Source organism: Nicotiana tomentosiformis, chromosome 5 (assembly GCF_000390325.3).
Source record: "Nicotiana tomentosiformis chromosome 5, ASM39032v3, whole genome shotgun sequence".
NCBI lineage: Eukaryota > Viridiplantae > Streptophyta > Magnoliopsida > Solanales > Solanaceae > Nicotiana > Nicotiana tomentosiformis.
Window position 1 is genome coordinate 9,754,447 of NC_090816.1, and position 18,645 is coordinate 9,773,091.

General features: G+C 36.5%; 2 protein-coding genes across 2 annotated transcripts; one reads left to right on the plus strand and one right to left on the minus strand.

Moving 5' to 3' along the window:
* Positions 1-1,483: 1,483 nt before the first annotated feature.
* Positions 1,484-12,045, plus strand: LOC104102072 (dihydrolipoyl dehydrogenase 2, chloroplastic-like). The gene is made up of 15 exons (XM_009609678.4): positions 1,484-1,892; positions 3,023-3,169; positions 3,803-3,937; positions 4,031-4,148; positions 4,298-4,422; positions 4,756-4,881; positions 4,961-5,041; positions 9,280-9,342; positions 9,425-9,499; positions 9,577-9,655; positions 9,760-9,860; positions 10,385-10,498; positions 10,973-11,086; positions 11,345-11,416; positions 11,580-12,045. The coding sequence occupies exons 1-15, from the start codon at positions 1,572-1,574 to the stop codon at positions 11,625-11,627; spliced, it is 1,719 nt and encodes a 572-aa protein (XP_009607973.1). The 5' UTR covers positions 1,484-1,571; the 3' UTR covers positions 11,628-12,045.
* Positions 12,046-12,646: 601 nt separating this feature from the next.
* LOC104102071 (large ribosomal subunit protein eL29z-like) lies at positions 12,647-14,529 on the minus strand. Its single transcript, XM_009609677.4, has 3 exons — positions 14,376-14,529; positions 14,138-14,264; positions 12,647-12,874 (listed from the first exon to the last, which is right to left on the minus strand). The coding sequence occupies exons 2-3, from the start codon at positions 14,237-14,239 to the stop codon at positions 12,791-12,793; spliced, it is 186 nt and encodes a 61-aa protein (XP_009607972.1). The 5' UTR covers positions 14,240-14,264; positions 14,376-14,529; the 3' UTR covers positions 12,647-12,790.
* Positions 14,530-18,645: the final 4,116 nt, after the last annotated feature.

Below are 18,645 nucleotides of genomic sequence, written 5' to 3' on the forward strand. Positions count from 1 at the left end.
GAGAATATACTGAGTATATTCTTATTGTTGTGGTTATATTATAAACTTATTTATGAAGTAAATAAATTAAAAATATATATAATGATAAAATAATAAGATAATTAAGCACAAAGCTACCGGCACTGAAAAATCTACTGTTCAGGTCTTCAAGTAATGAAAATAAAAAGGAAAAATGTGTCGAGGTCTCTATCTAGTATGGACGAAGCAGTAGTTGCAAAAAAACAGTCCACTTTGGTTAGTTTGACCTGTTTGGACATAAATGCGTCAATACAGAAGACTTTTAGTGCACATAATTGCTCAATGTTAGTATTTGTAAATACCTTTTTATTTATTTTTATTTTTTGTGATTCACATTATTTAATTTTTTTTAAATATCAAAAAAGAATTAACTTTTTTTTCAAAGTTGCCCTTAGATTAAAAAGACTAGGAGTATTTGTTCTATTTTCAATGAACAAATTAAGATTAATATAGCTAATTACATTATTAATTAATACGAAAGAGTAAATTTCTTAATATGTGTGAAAACAACCAAAAACTCACTTAAAGTGGACTGTAGGAAGTACTCCCCCCGTCTCATATTATCAATCGTTGTTACTAAAAATAGTTGTCTTATATTATTTGTCATTTATAAGTTCAAGACAAAATTAATTATTTTTTTTTTCCTTTTTTACGCTTAGTAATAATTATTTTTGAAGATGAAAATAAAACATAAATAGAATAAATGAAGAGAGATTTTATTTTAAGACATAAATAAGGGTAAATAGTCTAATCCCTTTCCTAATTAATACTTCATCCGTTCCAATTTATGTGAACCTATTTGACTGGGCACGGAGTTTAAGAAAAAAATGAATACTTTATAATTTGTGATCCTAAACAAGTCAAAAAGGGGCCCAGAGTATTTGTGTGGTTATAAAAACTTCTCATTAAAAGGAGAATTCTAAGTTTAAGCTAAATTGTTTTCAAATTTTGAAAGGGGTCATTTTTTTTGGAACGGACCAAAAAGGAAATAGGTTCACATAACTGGAACGTAGAGAGTATTTCTTAAGGGACGTGTAAAAAAGAAATACCACATATAATTTGAGACAGATAGAGTATTTGTTTAGCTATGAGTATAATAATAACAATAACAACAAAGGTTAAGAAAGAATTGTACTTAGGCAGATCTTATCTCTAGCTATAAGTATTTTTAAAAATCAAATTTCAAAATTTGAACATCAAATGAAATATTAAAATACTTATTCATAAAAGAAAAAGAAGTAAAAGAAATTAATACTTTCATGACATATAAAATCTCTAATATAATGTCTGAGTTTAATAATTGATTGTCACCCCTACCTCCTTTTTTTTTTTTTTTGAATTTTTGTTATCCCAATATAATCGAAAATAATATATTTTTAGAAAAATATCCCTCAAGGTGCACTTTAGTAGCATGCCACGTCACTATTGTTATCCGCTGGACTTATCTATTTCTCAGAGTAATGTCCACTGCAAAGTTTTAGTTGCACGAACTCAGAACTGAACTTTACTTATATTCTGATTCAAATTATAAAATTCTAGAGATTCATTTTGAAATGCATTCATCTATTTCTCTATCTTTTCCTCCTAATTGCTCAGTACTTAAGAGATCACACAAAAACAATCAGTTCGAGCAATTTTCTTTTGCGCCTTTGGATCTTCAGTTTTGTGGACTGCGGAAAGAGGCTGCAGTAAATTTTTCATTTTCGCAGCTTAAACGATGTGAGATTCAGAATTCAGTGAGAATTCTGAGGAATAATGTTGTATCAGCTTCAGTAGCTGACAATGGCAGTGCTCCAACGTCGTTTGATTATGATGTAGTTATAATTGGTGCTGGTGTTGGTGGCCATGGAGCTGCATTGCATGCTGTGGAGAAGGTATAGAACTGCTGTTGTTATAACTTTATCATATTTTATCCCTATTTTATACTATAATTCTTATAGTGTTAGAAAATACAACAACAAACAACAACATACCGGGTGTATTCCCACATCGTGGGTCTGAGGAGTGTAAAGGGCAGACCTTACCACTAGAGGTTATTTTTTCGAAAGACCCCGGCTCAAGAATTTAGTGTTAGAAAATGAAACTAGAAAATAGTACGAACGAAGCATGAGGCTTGTGAACAGACTGTCCTTAAGGATATTCCGTCCATATGGTGAATAGTATAGTTAGGCGTATCCCTAGGATTCACCAAGCTCTTCAAGAAGTAGTTTGGATCAGGGCTCGCATCTATTTTGCGCGCATGGGGAAACTGACCCATTTTCCCTTGCGGCGCAACTCTTGCGCGCGAGCCCAATCACTTTTTCTTGCTCTTTACTAGCCGACTAGAAGGACAATTCTTTATAAAACAAAAGGCGAGCTCTTCCTAATCAATGAGGGACACTCCCTTTTGAGATAACCACTAGTTTCTCCGACAAATATTAGGAGCATTGCAACTCATTTCGTGTAGCTTCTGAATATCTATATTTTAACTTCTCAAGATAAATTGATCTTGTTTGATTCAATTCCAACAGTTAGTCAAATTGATTTTCAATAAGGAAAAGTGCTAAGCAAATTGAGACGGAGGGAGCATAAATTTTTTAAATAGTTTTTAACAGGGCGTTTCATGAATGGAAATGAAAAATAATGGTGACCTCGAATATGCAACTTCTGTCCAACTCGTTTTGCTTTTTCTAGATTTGTTGCACATTTCTAGAACTTTGTTCGTTGGGCATCACTAATCTTTTGCGTGGTAAAAGTTCTTAGTAATATCCTAGTTAGTATTAGGATTCTTTTGACTAGTACGATTCGCCTCATATTCTCATTAAAAAAACAAGGCCTTTTGCATTCTAAAGGAGCTGAAAAAAATTCTTTGAACTCAAATCCACAGAGCACTTTTGTAGCTAATTTTGAGAACCTCATGCTCTTGGCACTTCACTTGCTTTAATAGCATTATTATTGGCTATCCAAAGTTACTAGTTAGTTTTCTTGTATCTCTGACGACTGGAAATTTGTATTATCCTTTAAGGGTCTTAAAACAGCAATCATTGAAGGCGATGTAGTCGGTGGAACTTGCGTAAACAGAGGCTGTGTTCCTTCTAAAGCACTTCTTGCAGTAAGTGGTCGGATGCGGGAACTTAAGAATGAGCACCACTTGAAGGCTTTGGGTTTGCAGGTGATTTCAACTCTTATGCTAAATATCTCTGCATGACTTGGACGTGTTGCAGCATCGAGTAGTTAAATATTCGACCTCACATATATAAGTACTTTCGACAAAAAACTAATCTTTCTTTTGCATTCTATATGATGGTGTTTGTGTACATATAGTGCTTAAGATATTAATTTAATTTATGTATCATATTAGTTGTAGCATAAGAAAATATTATAGTGGCAGAAAAGTTAGTTTGATAGAGAAACATCACATCCAGTTTTAAATTTGAAAAGTTAAAAGAATTTGACTTCTGGCAATTGTGGAAGTTGTATAGAATAACATTGCTAGTGGAATGATGTCAAACATTTTTGAATGTCCGAAAAGGGGAAAAAGTATCATATAAATTGAAATCGAGGTAATATAAATAGTTTGTTACTTATGGTTCCATAACATCCTATATGTCATTTGGATGTCATCTTGGAAAACTTGGTGTACAATTTAAACAACTAGTCTAAAAGTTGGCAAATATTGTCTGTTCACCCTACACTTCCAATCCCCATTCTTCGGTTTGCTTAAATACCATATTTCCTTTTAGACATCCTCATAAATGTGGCCAAGTCTGCTGATTGATCAATCTTTTTCCATGTCTAATGACAGGTTTCAGCGGCTGGCTATGACAGGCAAGCAGTGGCTGATCATGCTAATAATCTTGCCTTGAAAATTCGTAATAACTTGACAAACTCAATGAAGGCACTTGGTGTGGACATTTTGACAGGAGTGGGTACTATAGTGGTAAGTCGACGAATATCCAAGGGTACTTACTCTAGTTTCAATCTTGACCTACATGCTGATGGTTTCAGTCTTTGAACTCCATAATTATTTCAGGGTCCTCAAAGGGTGAAGTACGGTAAAGTTGGTTTTTCTGACAATGAAGTTACCGCAAGGGATATAATCATCGCTACTGGTTCCGTCCCTTTTGTTCCCAGAGGCATTGAAGTTGATGGTATCTTTTTCTTTGTTATTTCCTGCTTCCAACATTGTTCTCTGAGATTCCTTGAAAATTGATACTTGGGATATGCTTCTTTTGAGATGCAGTACCCTTTGGAAGGTGAATCCTCACCATTTAGCCATTTAATTCTTGTTCATTTTCAGGGAAGACTGTTATTACGAGCGACCATGCTCTCAAACTGGAATTTGTCCCCGAATGGATAGCTATAGTAGGAAGTGGTTATATTGGACTTGAATTCAGTGATGTGTATACTGCACTTGGTAGTGAGGTAGTTTCACCTCTTTCTCTTTCGTCTTTCTCTACAACCCGTTCTTTAGTATTGTTCCTTTTCTTTATCGGTTTTTCTTCTCTATGTTCATTTCGCTTTTGAAAGTTGTTGTTACACAAATCTTACTACATCCTTGGTTTAGAATGGCTTAGCCTCTCACCCTTTCCTAAGCTGTTTGCTTCATCTCTGCTTGCTAAGAGAAATATTTTCAACCTTGCTTTCTAGTTTCTAGCATTTCCAAGAGACTTTTGAGCATTAATAGTTGTTTAACCCTGCATTGTGCTTGTTGTCTCTTAAATGTCAGCTTGCACCTAACGGTCATTTTTTTCGCAGGTTACCTTTATTGAAGCTTTAGATCAACTTATGCCCGGATTTGATCCTGAAATTAGTAAGTTAGCTCAAAGAGTTCTCGTAAATCCAAGGAAAATTGATTATCATACTGGAGTGTTTGCAACAAAGGTATTGCTCAGTCTGTTTTATGTAACTTCCACTACAAGTTTCCGAATATCTAAACTATCTTCCCTAATAATTTGTAAAGATCACCCCAGCAAAAGATGGGAGACCAGTTGTTATTGAGCTAACTGATGCCAAGACCAAAGAACTGAAGGAAATTTTGGAGGTAATGCAATATTATTATGATTTTCTTTTTGGTTTTTATTAGAACAGGTACATGCATTTCACAAAATCTTGTCTGGTGGATATATTGCTATAGGTTTATAATTGTTCCTCGCAAAAAAATGAAGTAATGCAATGTCACGACCCCAATTTCACTGCGTAGGATGTCGTGATGGCAAGCCTAACACTTACTGAATAAATGGCAAAATTCAACCAACAACTATTAAATATGAAACAGAAATTTCTATACAAAGCCAACAATCCCAAAATCGGTAGTACAAGTCATAAGCTCTATTGAGTTCGCTAGAAAATCTCTAAGTACAATTGTTCCGGATTAGAAATAAACAGTACACAAATAGCTTTCGAAGGTGACTCTGAGGCCTGCGAACGCGACGACAGGTATACCTTGAAGTCTCCACAGTAATATCTGATCCGCTATCTAACAATCCACAGACTCCGAAGTACCTGAATCTGCACAAAAATGTGCAGAAGTGTAGTATGAGTACACCACGGTTGGTACCCAATAAGTATTAAGACTATCCTCGGTGGAGTAGTGACGAAGTACAAGTCAAGACACTCACTAGACAAAGTAACATGTGCAGTATAGAAGATAAAGCTAATAATGGAAAGCAGAAATCAGTAAATGACAACAAAATCAACATGTGATATAAATAGTAAAGCAACAAGAACACCGATAAGTATCGTTGAAACCTAATAAGGAACATAGAGGACAATCAATTAATCAAGTCGTGCTAACACAAGATTCACAACGAAATCACCCCGTGATACCTCATCTCATAGTCACAAGTCACGGGTCTCAACCCACCATCATGTACTCACGGCACCTCATACCCACATCTTAAATCACAACCGCACGGACAACTCACGTGCCAATATCTCAATCCGCCCAGCATGATCACAAGCTCACATTCACAATCCGCCCGACGTAGTCACAGGCTCACAATCACAATTCGCCCGGCATGATCACAAGCTCACAATCACAATCCGCTTGGCATGGTCACAAGCTCACAATCACAATCCGCCCAGCATGATCACAAGCTCACATTCACAATCCGCCCGGCGTAGTCACAGGCTCACAATCACAATTCGCCCGGCATGATCACAAGCTCACAATCACAATCCGCTTGGCATGGTCACAAGCTCACAATCACAATCCGCTCGGCATGGTCGCAGGCTCAATATCAACATGGAAACAGATAATACAAGAACACATGGGCATGATCAATAAATGTCAAGTTTCATACTCCTGAGCTAGTATAAGTGGCATGCTACGGTGTATGCTTGTGCGAGTGCACTACTGCAACCCAAGTCAACAAGTAATATCAAAGACATCGAGTAGCTCATCGAAACAACAAAGCAAGTCAAGTAAGGTGTATGACAAACATAAGGAAAAGCACACCATCATACGAAAATCACCAACATAATGTCTCCAAACCATCACACATCATCCCTGACATAGCCATCCTTATCTCTCTGATAGCCACCTGTATCACTTCGTGTAATAGCCACCCTTATCACTCCGCCCTGACAATAACATTTACTACATTTATTTCTCCGATAGCCATGTGTATCACTCCGTATAATAGCCACCCTTATCATTCCGCCCGGACAATAACACAATAGCCACCCTTATCACTCCGTACATTCAACAACGGTGAAATGTCACATTTATGCTCCGCATAACAACGGTGAAATGCCACTCTTATACTCCGCATAACGACGGTGAAATGCCACCCTTATACTCCGCATAACAACAACGGTGAAATGCCACCCTTATACTCCGCATAACAACAACCAAAACCACACAACAATTCACAATGCTAACATCACAACAACACGACGTATCAACTCGTAACACAAGTGCCCATAGGCCATAACATTTCCAAAGATCCAACAATATCAATATTTCCACAACAAATAGCCCACGGCTCAAATACAATGTGTATAAAATATTAATAACAACAACTGGAATGAGAAAGTAACTCAACAAGGAACGACACCCCCTTTTTTACACAACTTCAATTAAAATCGATTAATGACTTTCGATAACCTCAATTCCAATTAATTGTTTAAGGATAAACTCAATAGTGAAAGTATTTCCATGAAATGGCAAACTTCGACTCCTAGTGTATGAATTAGGCTAACAATGAAACAGATGGTACGAACTAGTACTACATCTAAATGCGTGAGAATAACTTGGCAACAAAAGCGATATCATGTACAACAACTTCAACTAAGAATAACTCCACAATAAAAGAAATCACATAATGATAAAAGTGATAACAACTTCATATAAAGCATATAAGAGCAAACTCGACAAGTAAAGAATGTGACATGTAACGACAACTTCAAATAAAGCATGTGATAATAGACATGACGAATAAAAGATACAACATGTGCTAGCAATTCCAAATTAATACATGAATGAAGCCTAAGAGTCTAAACCGGCCAATTTTCACATATAAGCCCGACTACGTACTCATCACCTCGCGTACACGGCTTTCACATGACACAAATAGCACAAACGACTCGAATCCTAAGGGTAGTTCCCCCACACAAAGTTAGGCAAGATACCTACTTCAAAGAATCTAAACCGATACTCTAAAATAATCTTCTCGTGTGAAACAATCTCCGTATGGCTCAAATCTAGCCAAAATAACTTAATATCATAAATAACAACCATAGGAAACAATTCCGGATAATAAAGTTTCGATCTTTAATGAAAACTAAAAGTCAACTCTGGGCCCGCACCTCGAAACCCGATAAAATTTATAAAATCCGAATATCCATTCAATTACGAGTCCAACCATACTAATTTCATCCAATTCCGACTCCGAATCGATGTTCAAAACTCAATTATTCTCTTTAGAAAAGTTTTTGATAAAAACCGTCAATTCTCCAATCAAAACATGTATTAATTCACAAATGAACTACTGGAATCATGTTAAAATACAAAAATTAAGATTAGATACTGACCCCTATGAAAATACGAGAAGAACGCCGCGAAAATTACCTCAATCGGAGCTCTAGAACTCAAGATATGCTCAAAATACCAAAAGAACACAGTCTGATCTTTTTATACACAAGCATTTTCGCTTTTGCGCCCAAAAGGCCGCACACATTTCCAGCTGTCATTTCCGCTTTTGCGAACCATTTTTCGCACCTGCGGGGTCGCAGATGCGGATCCAACTTCGCATCTGTGAAGCACCAGCACCAGCTCTCTTCTCCGACACTAAAATGAGCATAACTTACTCCTACGATGTCTAAATTCGACGATTCTTTTTGTTGTGGCTCCGTAATTACGATACGGATCTAATGCTTCAATAAAAACAGAAATTGGAGCTCATTTGCTTAATGTGGTACCATTTATGCTTGAAGAAACGACGCTGAAACATAAAAAACGAGCGCAACACAACCCAAACCTATTCGAAACTCACCCGAGCCCCTCGGGACCCCGTCCGAACATACCAATAAGTCCCAAAACATAACGCGGACCTGCTCGAGGCCTCAAATCACATCAAAACTACGAATCGCACCTCAAATCGAACTTAATGAGTTATGAACTTTCAACTTCTACAACTCGCGCCGAATCATATCAAATCAACTCGGAATGACGTCAAATTTTGCATGCAAGTCTCAAATGACACAACGGAGCTATACCAACTCCCGGAATCGAAATCCGAACCCGATATCAATAAAGTCAACTCCCTGTCAAACCTCTCAACTTTCCAAACCTTTGACTTTCCAACTTTCGCCAAAATGCATCAAATCAACCTACGGGTCTCCAAATCCAAATCCGGACACACGCCTAAGTCCAAAATCACCATACGAAGCTATTGGAATCATCAAAAGACCATTCCAGAGTCGTCTACACAAAAGTCAAACTCCGGTCAAGTCTTGCCACTTAAGTTTCTAAAACAAGAATCATTCTTCCAAATCAATCCCGAATCATCCGAAAACCGAACCCGTCCACACACGCAAGTCATGATACACAATATGAAGTTTCTTGAGACCTTAAGCCACCGAACAGAATGCTAATTCTCAAAACGACCGGTCGGTTCGTTACATGCAATGACATAAATCATTTATTTGGTTCGACTGTTTCCTATCATTTTGTGACTTCTTCATAAATCCCGAGGACTTAAAACGGAATTGTGATCCTTTAATTAATTTGCAGGTTTTTGAATTCAAGAGTGAGTGACCGCTGTTTTCTTTTTATAGGTTGATGCAGCTCTAATTGCGACTGGTAGAGCTCCCTTCACGAATGGTCTTGGACTGGATAATGTACGTCTTTGCATCAAAACACATACAAGAGTCTACATCTTATGCCCGGATTTTATGCATTCTCATGGTCAAACTTTTGCAGATTAATGTGTTGACACAACGAGGTTTTATTCCAGTCGATGAGCGCATGCGAGTTATTGATGCTGATGGAAAATTAGTACGTTGGAACTACCCTATTGTTGATATGCTTTCACATGGCTGTTGATGTTGTTCTTATAATACTTTTACGACTAGGTCCCTCACCTTTATTGCATTGGTGATGCAAATGGTAAAATGATGCTTGCTCATGCAGCTAGTGCTCAGGGAATATCTGGTGTGTATGGAATCCTGTTACTAATATCTTCTGTACAAGTCAAATGTGTTCCTTCAAAGTTAATATCATGTTACAACTCACAACGATCTTTTCTTATGAAATAGTTGTCGAACAAGTCTCTGGAAGAGATCACGTGCTTAATCATTTGAGCATTCCAGCTGCTTGTTTTACTCATCCTGAAATCAGCATGGTTGGGTTGACTGAGGTGAAAACCGAACTTCTCTCAACCGGGTACATCATTGCTAATATGCATTTCGTCTCAAATGCCCATGATATTGAGTAGACATTCTGGAATCGGGCTTTTGGGGTGGGGGGGGTGAGGGTGGTTTCATTTTGCCTTTGAAGTTGCTTAATAAGAAAAATGCATTGTGTACGGCTTATATGCTGCACAAACAGTTAATCTATCATGACAGGTAGAGGTAAATGCCATAACTTGAAGCCTCTTTCTTCAGGATGTAGTCATTTTATTTTCCAAAAAAATACTTTTCTTGTAAATCAGCTTGTTGTGTCAACATTTAACTCTCTGCCACTTAAATTTTGCTGTCTCTGTGTTGGTAGTACTCTGTTATGTTCAAGTTCCTTCGCAAACACCACATCATGTTATGCTTCTAATTGTCTCTGGGTGTTTGTTAAGCATTGGCAGAGGATGCTAACTATTTGCCATGGTTGGTGAGGAGAACTATTGTAGCAAACTGTTATAATTAGGTTTTTTACTGACTTCTTTTGCAGCCACAAGCTCGAGAGAAAGCTGAAAAGGACGGGTTTGAGATAAGCATTGCAAAAACAAGTTTTAAGGCCAACACAAAAGCACTTGCAGAAAATGAAGGGGAAGGACTTGCAAAGGTTCTACTCACTCTTTTGATTATTTCTTTCCATCATTTTCACGAAGAGATGAACTCCGCTAGCTTCCGATATGGTTCTGATTTGCGACTCTTGCTACCTTCCCTTTTACATGATATGACTAGCAAAAAGCTGCATACTATTGCTATCTGAAGCATCATTTCATCAGCTAACTAATTCTAATTAAGGATTTCAAACATCAGAAGACAAAATACCTGAGATAGTGAGATTCCACGTGTTCAACAAAGTTGATATGGCTAGAGATTTGGTTATATTATAATCTAGGAGGCATATTTTTTGATTCAATAGGTATATCGTCTAACTTGCAGATCCATTTGTCATCAATCTTCTATATTCTTTATTCTTTTTTTTTTCTTTTTTTTTTTTTTGAGAAATGGTAAGACAGTCTTCTATATTCTGATTAAGATTATTTCGGATTTGAGATTTTCTGACTTCTTTACTGCTTATTTGATACAGTTGATATACAGACCGGACACGGGGGAGATTCTTGGAGTTCATATCTTTGGTATGCATGCTGCAGACCTCATTCATGAAGCATCGAACGCCATGGCATTGGGAACAAGAATTCAGGTTATCCATTACACGAGGCTACTACTAAATAATTTATCTCTGAGAAAGTTTATCTATTCCCTCTGTTGGGAGACAGTTCTAGTGCTCACGTCCGTTCTCTTCTTTTTAATTTTGTTTTCTGGGAGGAAATATATCTAGAATCTACAGTTATCCGTTCAGCGGGAAATAAGCCACTACTTGCTTTGTTTATCAATCTTATGAGAGTTTACGTGCCAAAGCAAGAGAATGTTGACTAGTTTTATTTCTGTCATCTGACAGGATATAAAGTTTGCAGTGCATGCACATCCAACATTGTCTGAAGTACTTGATGAACTATTCAAATCAGCTAAGGTAAGCCATCTGAAAAATCTGGGTAATGGTTTCCTTTTGTTTCTAGGAACTTTCGCCAGGCAGGGCGAGTAAGAAATTCAGACTTTATTGTATATTTAAACTTGATAAATTAATAACTTTTCGGCCTACATTAGCTAATGGAATTGGAATCTTGTTCCACTAGGTAAACACTCAAGACCATAGCTCAGTGCGTGAACCAATTGCTATCTAGAGTTGTGAAGTCGGGAATTTTTGAGGAAACAACTGCATTGCGGGTTTAAGCCAGAGCTCATCTTCCATAAAACATAGAAAGGGGATAAGGATAGACTCGGATAGATCGTTGCATTTCAGGAGCGCCAATGGATTTCCATGGGAGTAGATATACTGATTCCAGGATATTGCGCAAGGCCTAGGAATGACAATAAGATGAGGTGCAAATCAACATTCAAACTGCTGCTGCACCCAAGAGCCTGTCCTCATATTTTAAACCTTTCACCAATCATTTTAGGTTGTATTTTGCATTGGGAGTCCTAAAATGTACAGGGATTGCCCATGGGCAATCCCTCTATTGGTTTATGCTTTGGATGGACTGTGTGTATTATTTTTCCATCTTCCTTTTTATCAAGTGCAGCTCTAATAAATTACTGAAATGACCATCTTTCCTGCTGCAGTTTTCTTCATTTTTCTTCCTTCTGCTCATTTCCAGAACAAGTGATTCAGGGGTTACATTTGCTTTCACATGGCTCATGTTACAATTAGATTCCGTAGATTGAAATCCACTGTTCCTTGAGCCGAGAGTATATCGGAAACACCTTGAGCCAAGAGTATATCGGAAACAGCTTCTAGCCTCTCTATCTCTATAAAGTAGAGGTAAAGTGCATGAAAATACACCGGATTTGTTTGTTGTTGTAGTAGATTGAAAAATTACATAAAGGCGACTCTTGAAGCAAGTTCATTAGTACTATTAACTAATCCAGTAAAACTTGCGTTCGTAAGTTTAGATCAACATCTCAAGTTGTAATTGTGGAGGTGACAAATCACAAGGCCAATTGAACGAACTTGAGTCTGCAGGACTCAAACACTTCACACTATATGATCAAATAGTGGTTTTTTTTTTGCCAATTAGACCATTCCATCACTGTGATAATATAACTAAGCAAAAAAACTAAATAAAAATATCCAGATCGAACGTGAAACAAAAAAATAGGATTTTGTGAGTGATAATAAGAATGAATTGGAAAGAGGCATTGATTAAAAGGAAAAGTTGGTCTCCATACTTGATAAAATACTAGTTCCAATAAGTTGCGACCATAATTTCAAAACAACCAAGATTAAGTTCCCAAAATCAAATTACAGTACCAGCAATAATCAAAAGGCCTATTACTCTAATTGTTTTTACTCTTCACTAGCAGATTCGACGTTCTTGTTGTTGTTGTGCTTCCTAGCATACCTCTGGTTCCTCAAGAACTTGGGATCCATCTGCATTTACACAAAAATTAACAAACTTAGAATACAACGAGATATGCTTTTACATCGTTACATCAAGATATCGACCGGTGTTTTATAAGTAAAACAACAACATACCCAGTATTATCCATGTGGGGTCTAGGGAGGGTAGTGGGTACGCAGACATTAACCCTACCTTGTGAGAATAGAGAGGCTATTTCCAATAGAAACTAGGCTCAGGTGTTTTTACAAGTAAAAAGGACAAAAAAAAAACTAGGTCCATGAGGCTTAAAGCAAAAAGAGAAGTGAAGCACTGACAGAGGCAGATTCCGCTTTAAGCGTAGAGCTCTAAAGCAAATAAAGCATCGGCTTTGATGAATAAAGGCACAAATGAAGAAAAAAACAAATGTATGTGGTGGTCTAACTCTAATAATTATAAACATGAATAACAAATATACAGACACTGAAGAGCCCGCTAAGCGAGGCAAAGCGCTCAACATGTTTTGTACCTCGCGCTAGTGCTTAAACGATTTAAGCATGCCTTTGACAACACAGGTTCTTACCACGACCACAAGTTAATATAAAACAAAAAATTGATTCACAATCAAATATTTATAAATATTTAGTTAATTTCTTAACACATACAGAATCTGGGCAAAAGCTAACGGGTTCGGGTGACCCCTAACTTCCAAGCTAGGTCTGCACGTGGAAACACATACTTAAGATAAATTTAAAAAAATACCAAAAACTACATGAACTTAGAACCTAAGTTGAGCGGACTTTTCAAATCAGCTGCCGTACCCGTGTTGGATCCTCCGAAAATACACTACTTTTGGAGGATCCAACACGCACCCATCGACATTCTCGGAGAGTACGAGCAACATAGCTTAGAACAATAATATATTAATTAAAATAACTAATTTCAGCATCCAATATTTAATGCTGATATTAATCTAACTCGAACCCGTCTTTTTTGTTTAGTTATGTGCTTTGGCTTTTATAACATAGACATCCACATACATCATCAGTCCCAAAATGCTTCGCACGCTTTGCTTACCAACATTCAAAAATAAATTCCAAATATTTTGAAATGAAAAAATTTGCTACAGTTCCAAAATACCCATATTTCAGTTTAAAATTAAAAAATCTATCCCGATTTAGCTGTGATAGTTAGTCAAATTAACTCTAAGTAAGCTAAAAGTTTCAAATAAATTGGAACATAGGGAATAATTTTCACGAAAAACAACATCAGTAAATAAAAGTAAAAAAAAAAAGGTGGGTATTATTTATACATACCCCTTTGGTGGAGCTATGACGGTGTTTCCTGGGTTTCTTGATTCCATTCCTGTGAGCCTTGTACGACTGATTGTGAGCTGTGTGGTTCTTCGACTTGGCCATTTTTGGTCCTTGATTTCACAAACAACTGCAGAGAGTTAAGAAAAAGAACAAAATTCAAAAGAGTTTATCACAAAATTTCACGATTTTACAGTAAAAATAAATGCACGAAAAGGAGCAAAAGAAGAGATTGAAATACCTGCAGCCGGCGTTTAGGGTTTTGTAGCGATGAGGAAGTGAAATGGAATGACTTTGGGTTCTTATTGCTGCCCTATAATAAAATGAAAGGCCTGGGCTTTCTGTTTTAGGCCTTGGGCTTTTAACTGAAATAAGCCCAATCTCATGTTCCACATTAAAAATTAAAAATAAATAAAATTTCACCGAACCTTTTAACATGAAAATTGAGAAGACAGGTGAAAATATTTACAACAACACACGCATTGTGTCTCATTATGTGGGGGGTTCGGGATATTGTTCTCGATAAATTATCGGTTCAAAAAAAATAATTCACAACAGGTTTGAAAAAGAAAAATAATAATGAAAAAGTCATGTTAAACATATGAGAGTTGGTTTGGATTATTTATTTAAACGTGGTTGATAGGTATCAACTATCAAGTGTTAAAAAAACTTTTAGGTAGTATCAACCGGTGGCGGACCCAGGTGGTGGCTAGCGGGTTCAATTGAACCCGCTTCGTCAAAAACTAATACTGTGTATATGTATAAATTAGAATTAAAACTGTGTAAATTTTGTATAAATATTTTATTTGAACCCACTTGATAACTACTATTTTACGACTAAAGTTATATACTTCTAAAATTGAACCCGCTTGCACAAAATCCTGGGTCCGCCACTGGTATCAACTATCAAGTGTTAAAAAAACTTTTAGGTGCTGAAACTGATCTAAAAAATATGTAGTTATAGATTTGGAATATAATATGTGAAGGTGTTTGATTGGACATCGAATTTAAAAAATGAAGGAAGACCTGTAGAACTTATGATCTAATACAAACCATAAAATTTGTTTGGCTAAAAAATATTGTAATATAATTCGGAGCAAAAATAACGGATTGTGTACCTTAAATTCGCAGCGGATATTGTTGTTGTTGCCACCAAAAGAATCTGCCCCAAGTCTCCTTTGATTTCACTAGGAAATCAAGGTTAAAGTTCACAAACTAAATGTCTTTTAGTGTGATGATGTAATCTAGAAAGTCGGGATTGTTTTTCCTTCTTTCTGATTTTCCCTTTTTGTTTTCTACGTAATGTCTCTCGTGCTCTCACTTTTGAAGTAGAAGGCTTCCCCTTTTTTATTAGGAGAGGTTGAGCAGTTATCATATAATTGTTCCCTCTCCTTTTTAAAAAGGATTTGAACAGTTATAACCGTTCCCCCTCCTTTTAAGGATAAGGTTGAACAGTTATAACACAATTGTTCATCCTTTATTTAAAAAACCAGATAATCCTTTATTTATGGGTCGGGTAAGATTGGATCGGGTCGGTTCACATGGGCGACCCACGATCCCAAAAACTTACATCTCCCACTTTGCACATGGTGGACAAGACCCAAGCCAATATTACATCAACTAGACATACAATTCATACGATAAATAGTTCATGCGACCTGTGAGCATCAAGGCTTGCCTTCAAAGTTTTATAAGCCCTATATAGGAATTCAATCACGTATGGAATGAATTCACTTTTAATATGAGGATATCAGTACTCACAATACCCCAGACTTCACTACTTCAGTAGTTACTTATTTGATCTCTCATCCTCTTTAAGAGGTGAACTCGAGTTCAAGTTTAACTTTATATACACAATTACGCTTGACATCTATATGGTCAGCGTAATAGCCGACTTGTGTACACAAGTCAGATTATTTTAATTTAATCGTCTTCCCTTTCTACTCGAATCTATTTGTTCCAAATCAACTACTTTCCTAGACATGCACTGCACTGCCGAATCATTCATGGCTATTAGTGACATGCTAAAGTAGCAACATTGATTGAAATTTCAAGAAACAGTAAAAGGTCAAAGGGTATTCCAATGAAAAGTTAATTTTAACTTTTCAGGTCTCACACAATGAAGAAGCAGGGAACCATTCTTTCATTAACCCACTGGTCGCTTAACACACGTGGTATGAAACACGTGCTACGATGTTTTCACCTTATCCTGGTGCATGTGTCTCATTTCTTTTAATTATCCAACATCGTACAGACCTTGGTCTAGACACCTCTTGATGTCTAACCCGAGTTTCTCTCTTCTGTGATCCTCAAACCCATTTTCTTAGAGAGACTCTTGTCTGGTTTATAAAACAAGTCATAGCATGACAGTGAAAATTATCTCTTCACGTTCTCTGACGTAAGAGGCAATTGCTTGTGTGAGAGAGCCAATCTCGCGACTTGTCCGATAAATTTTATTTCTAAAACATTATCACATGCATATGAGACATAAATTCAATAGTCTTACTTTGATGAGAATATCATAACAACATAAATATCATCATTTCCTACGCAAACCTAGAGCCTTAACATGTTTTTCAAACAGGTCTCTAGATATGGCCTTTGTAAAAAGAATAGCTATCATTTCGCGAGTAGGAATGTATTGTAAATTCACTTCTCCACTTGCTACTATGTCTCTCATAAAGTTATATTTGATATCAATGTGTTTGGTTTTACTGTGATACTTAGGATCCTTTGTATATGTGATGGCCGCCTGACTGTCGCAATATAAAGTCATGAGACCCTTAGAATTATTTGCAACATTCAAATGCTCAAAGAATCTCTTTAACCAAACAGCTTCTTGTACTGTAGATGCACAAGCTACGAATTTAGATTCCATGGTTGAAAGTGTTGTGCAAGTTTGTTTCTTACTTTTTCATGAAATAGCACCACCATTAAGTAAGAAAGCATAACCGGAGATTGATTTTCTATCATTCCGATCACCAGCCCAATCAGCATCTGTGTTACCTCTCAAGAGTAAATCAAATCCACTATAGCATAGTGAATAATCTACAGTTCCCTTCAGATATCGGAATATTCTCTTCACTGCCTTCTAATGATCTCTTCCGGGATTAGATTGATACCCACTTACCAGACCTACGGCATAACAAATGTCTGGACGAGTACACATCATAGCGTACATCAGACTCCCGATAGCACTAGAATATGAAATTCGAGACATGTCTTCCTTTTCTTTTTCAGTCTTTGAACACATTTTAAGGCTTAAAGTTTCACCTCTTGCTATTGGAGTATCCATATGCTTGCAACTATTCATTCGAAAGTGTTCCAAAATTTTCTTTATGTATGTTTCTTGAGATAGACTCAAAAACTTTTTTTTTTTTGGGAACGATCTCTTTGAATTTTAACACCCAATATATAGTCTGCTTCACCCATATCTTTCATGTCAAATTATTTTGAAAGCCATGACTTAACAGTTTTTACATACTCCAAATTATTTCCGGCTAATAAAATATCATCCACGTAAAGCGAAAGAATTACAAACTTTTCATTGGACTTTTTCACATAGATGCAATGATCTCCATCGATCATGGTGAAATAAAATGAAATCACCTCCTTATGAAATCTCAGGTACCACTGCCTTGAAGATTGCTTTAGGCCATAAATTGTTCTTTTCAATTTACAAACTTTCTTTTCTTGGCCTTTAACAACGAAACCTATAGGTTGTTCTATGTAGATTTACTCGTTTAGTTCTCCATTGAGAAAAGCGGTTTTCACATCCATTTGGTGTAATTCTAGATCTAAACGTGCAAAAATATCCAAAAGTAATCGTATAGAGGTAAACTTCACAACTGATGAAAAAGTTTCCTCATAATCTATTCCAGCTTCTTGAGTAAAACTTTTTGCCACCAATCGTGCTTTGTGTCTTTCTATTGACCCATCCGATTTGCGTTTAACTTTGAGAATCCATTTATTCCCAATAGCTCTACGTCCCTGAGGAAGGTCAACTAGATCCCAGACTTTGTTGGTTTTCATGGACTCTAATTATTCTTTCATCGCTTTTAACCATTTATCCTTTCTAGGGCTCGATAAAGCCTCAGTCACAGAATTAGATTCATCCAATTCTGTCGGAGATACCAAGAAAACATAATCCTCAATCTCATAAGATCGTTTAGGTACACCTTTTCTTGTACTCTTATGTAATCGAAGTTCAGATTCCTCTATTGGATTTTGGGATTCAAAACTCCCACTTGGACCGGGAACCATTTCTTGATACATTGATCTATCAAGTATGTCTGACGACATTATCTGATCTTCTGAATTCAACATTTCGTAGAGAGGCTCACCTTCATTTATTTCACCCTTATTGGGAAAATTATTTTCCAAAAATCTGTCATCTCGTGATATAATTTCTGTAATACTTTCATCCTCCAATTCATCAATGAACACATACCCTTTGGAGAGTTCTGAGTATCTACTAAAGATACATTTCTTTCCTTTTGGACTTAGTTTAC

What these genes read in the sequence shown, in the direction of transcription:
- LOC104102072 (XM_009609678.4), top strand. Translation starts at nt 1,572, where the DNA reads ATGCATTCATCTATTTCTCTATCTTTTCCTCCTAATTGCTCAGTACTT. An exon ending in TGAAGGCTTTGGGTTTGCAG is followed by an intron (nt 3,170 to 3,802) that starts GTGATTTCAACT and finishes GTCTAATGACAG; the next exon opens with GTTTCAGCGGCTGGCTATGA. An exon ending in CAGGAGTGGGTACTATAGTG is followed by an intron (nt 3,938 to 4,030) that starts GTAAGTCGACGA and finishes TAATTATTTCAG; the next exon opens with GGTCCTCAAAGGGTGAAGTA.
- LOC104102071 (XM_009609677.4), bottom strand. Translation starts at nt 14,239, where the DNA reads ATGGCCAAGTCGAAGAACCACACAGCTCACAATCAGTCGTACAAGGCT. An exon ending in GTCATAGCTCCACCAAAGGG is followed by an intron (nt 12,875 to 14,137) that starts GTATGTATAAAT and finishes GTGTAAATGCAG; the next exon opens with ATGGATCCCAAGTTCTTGAG.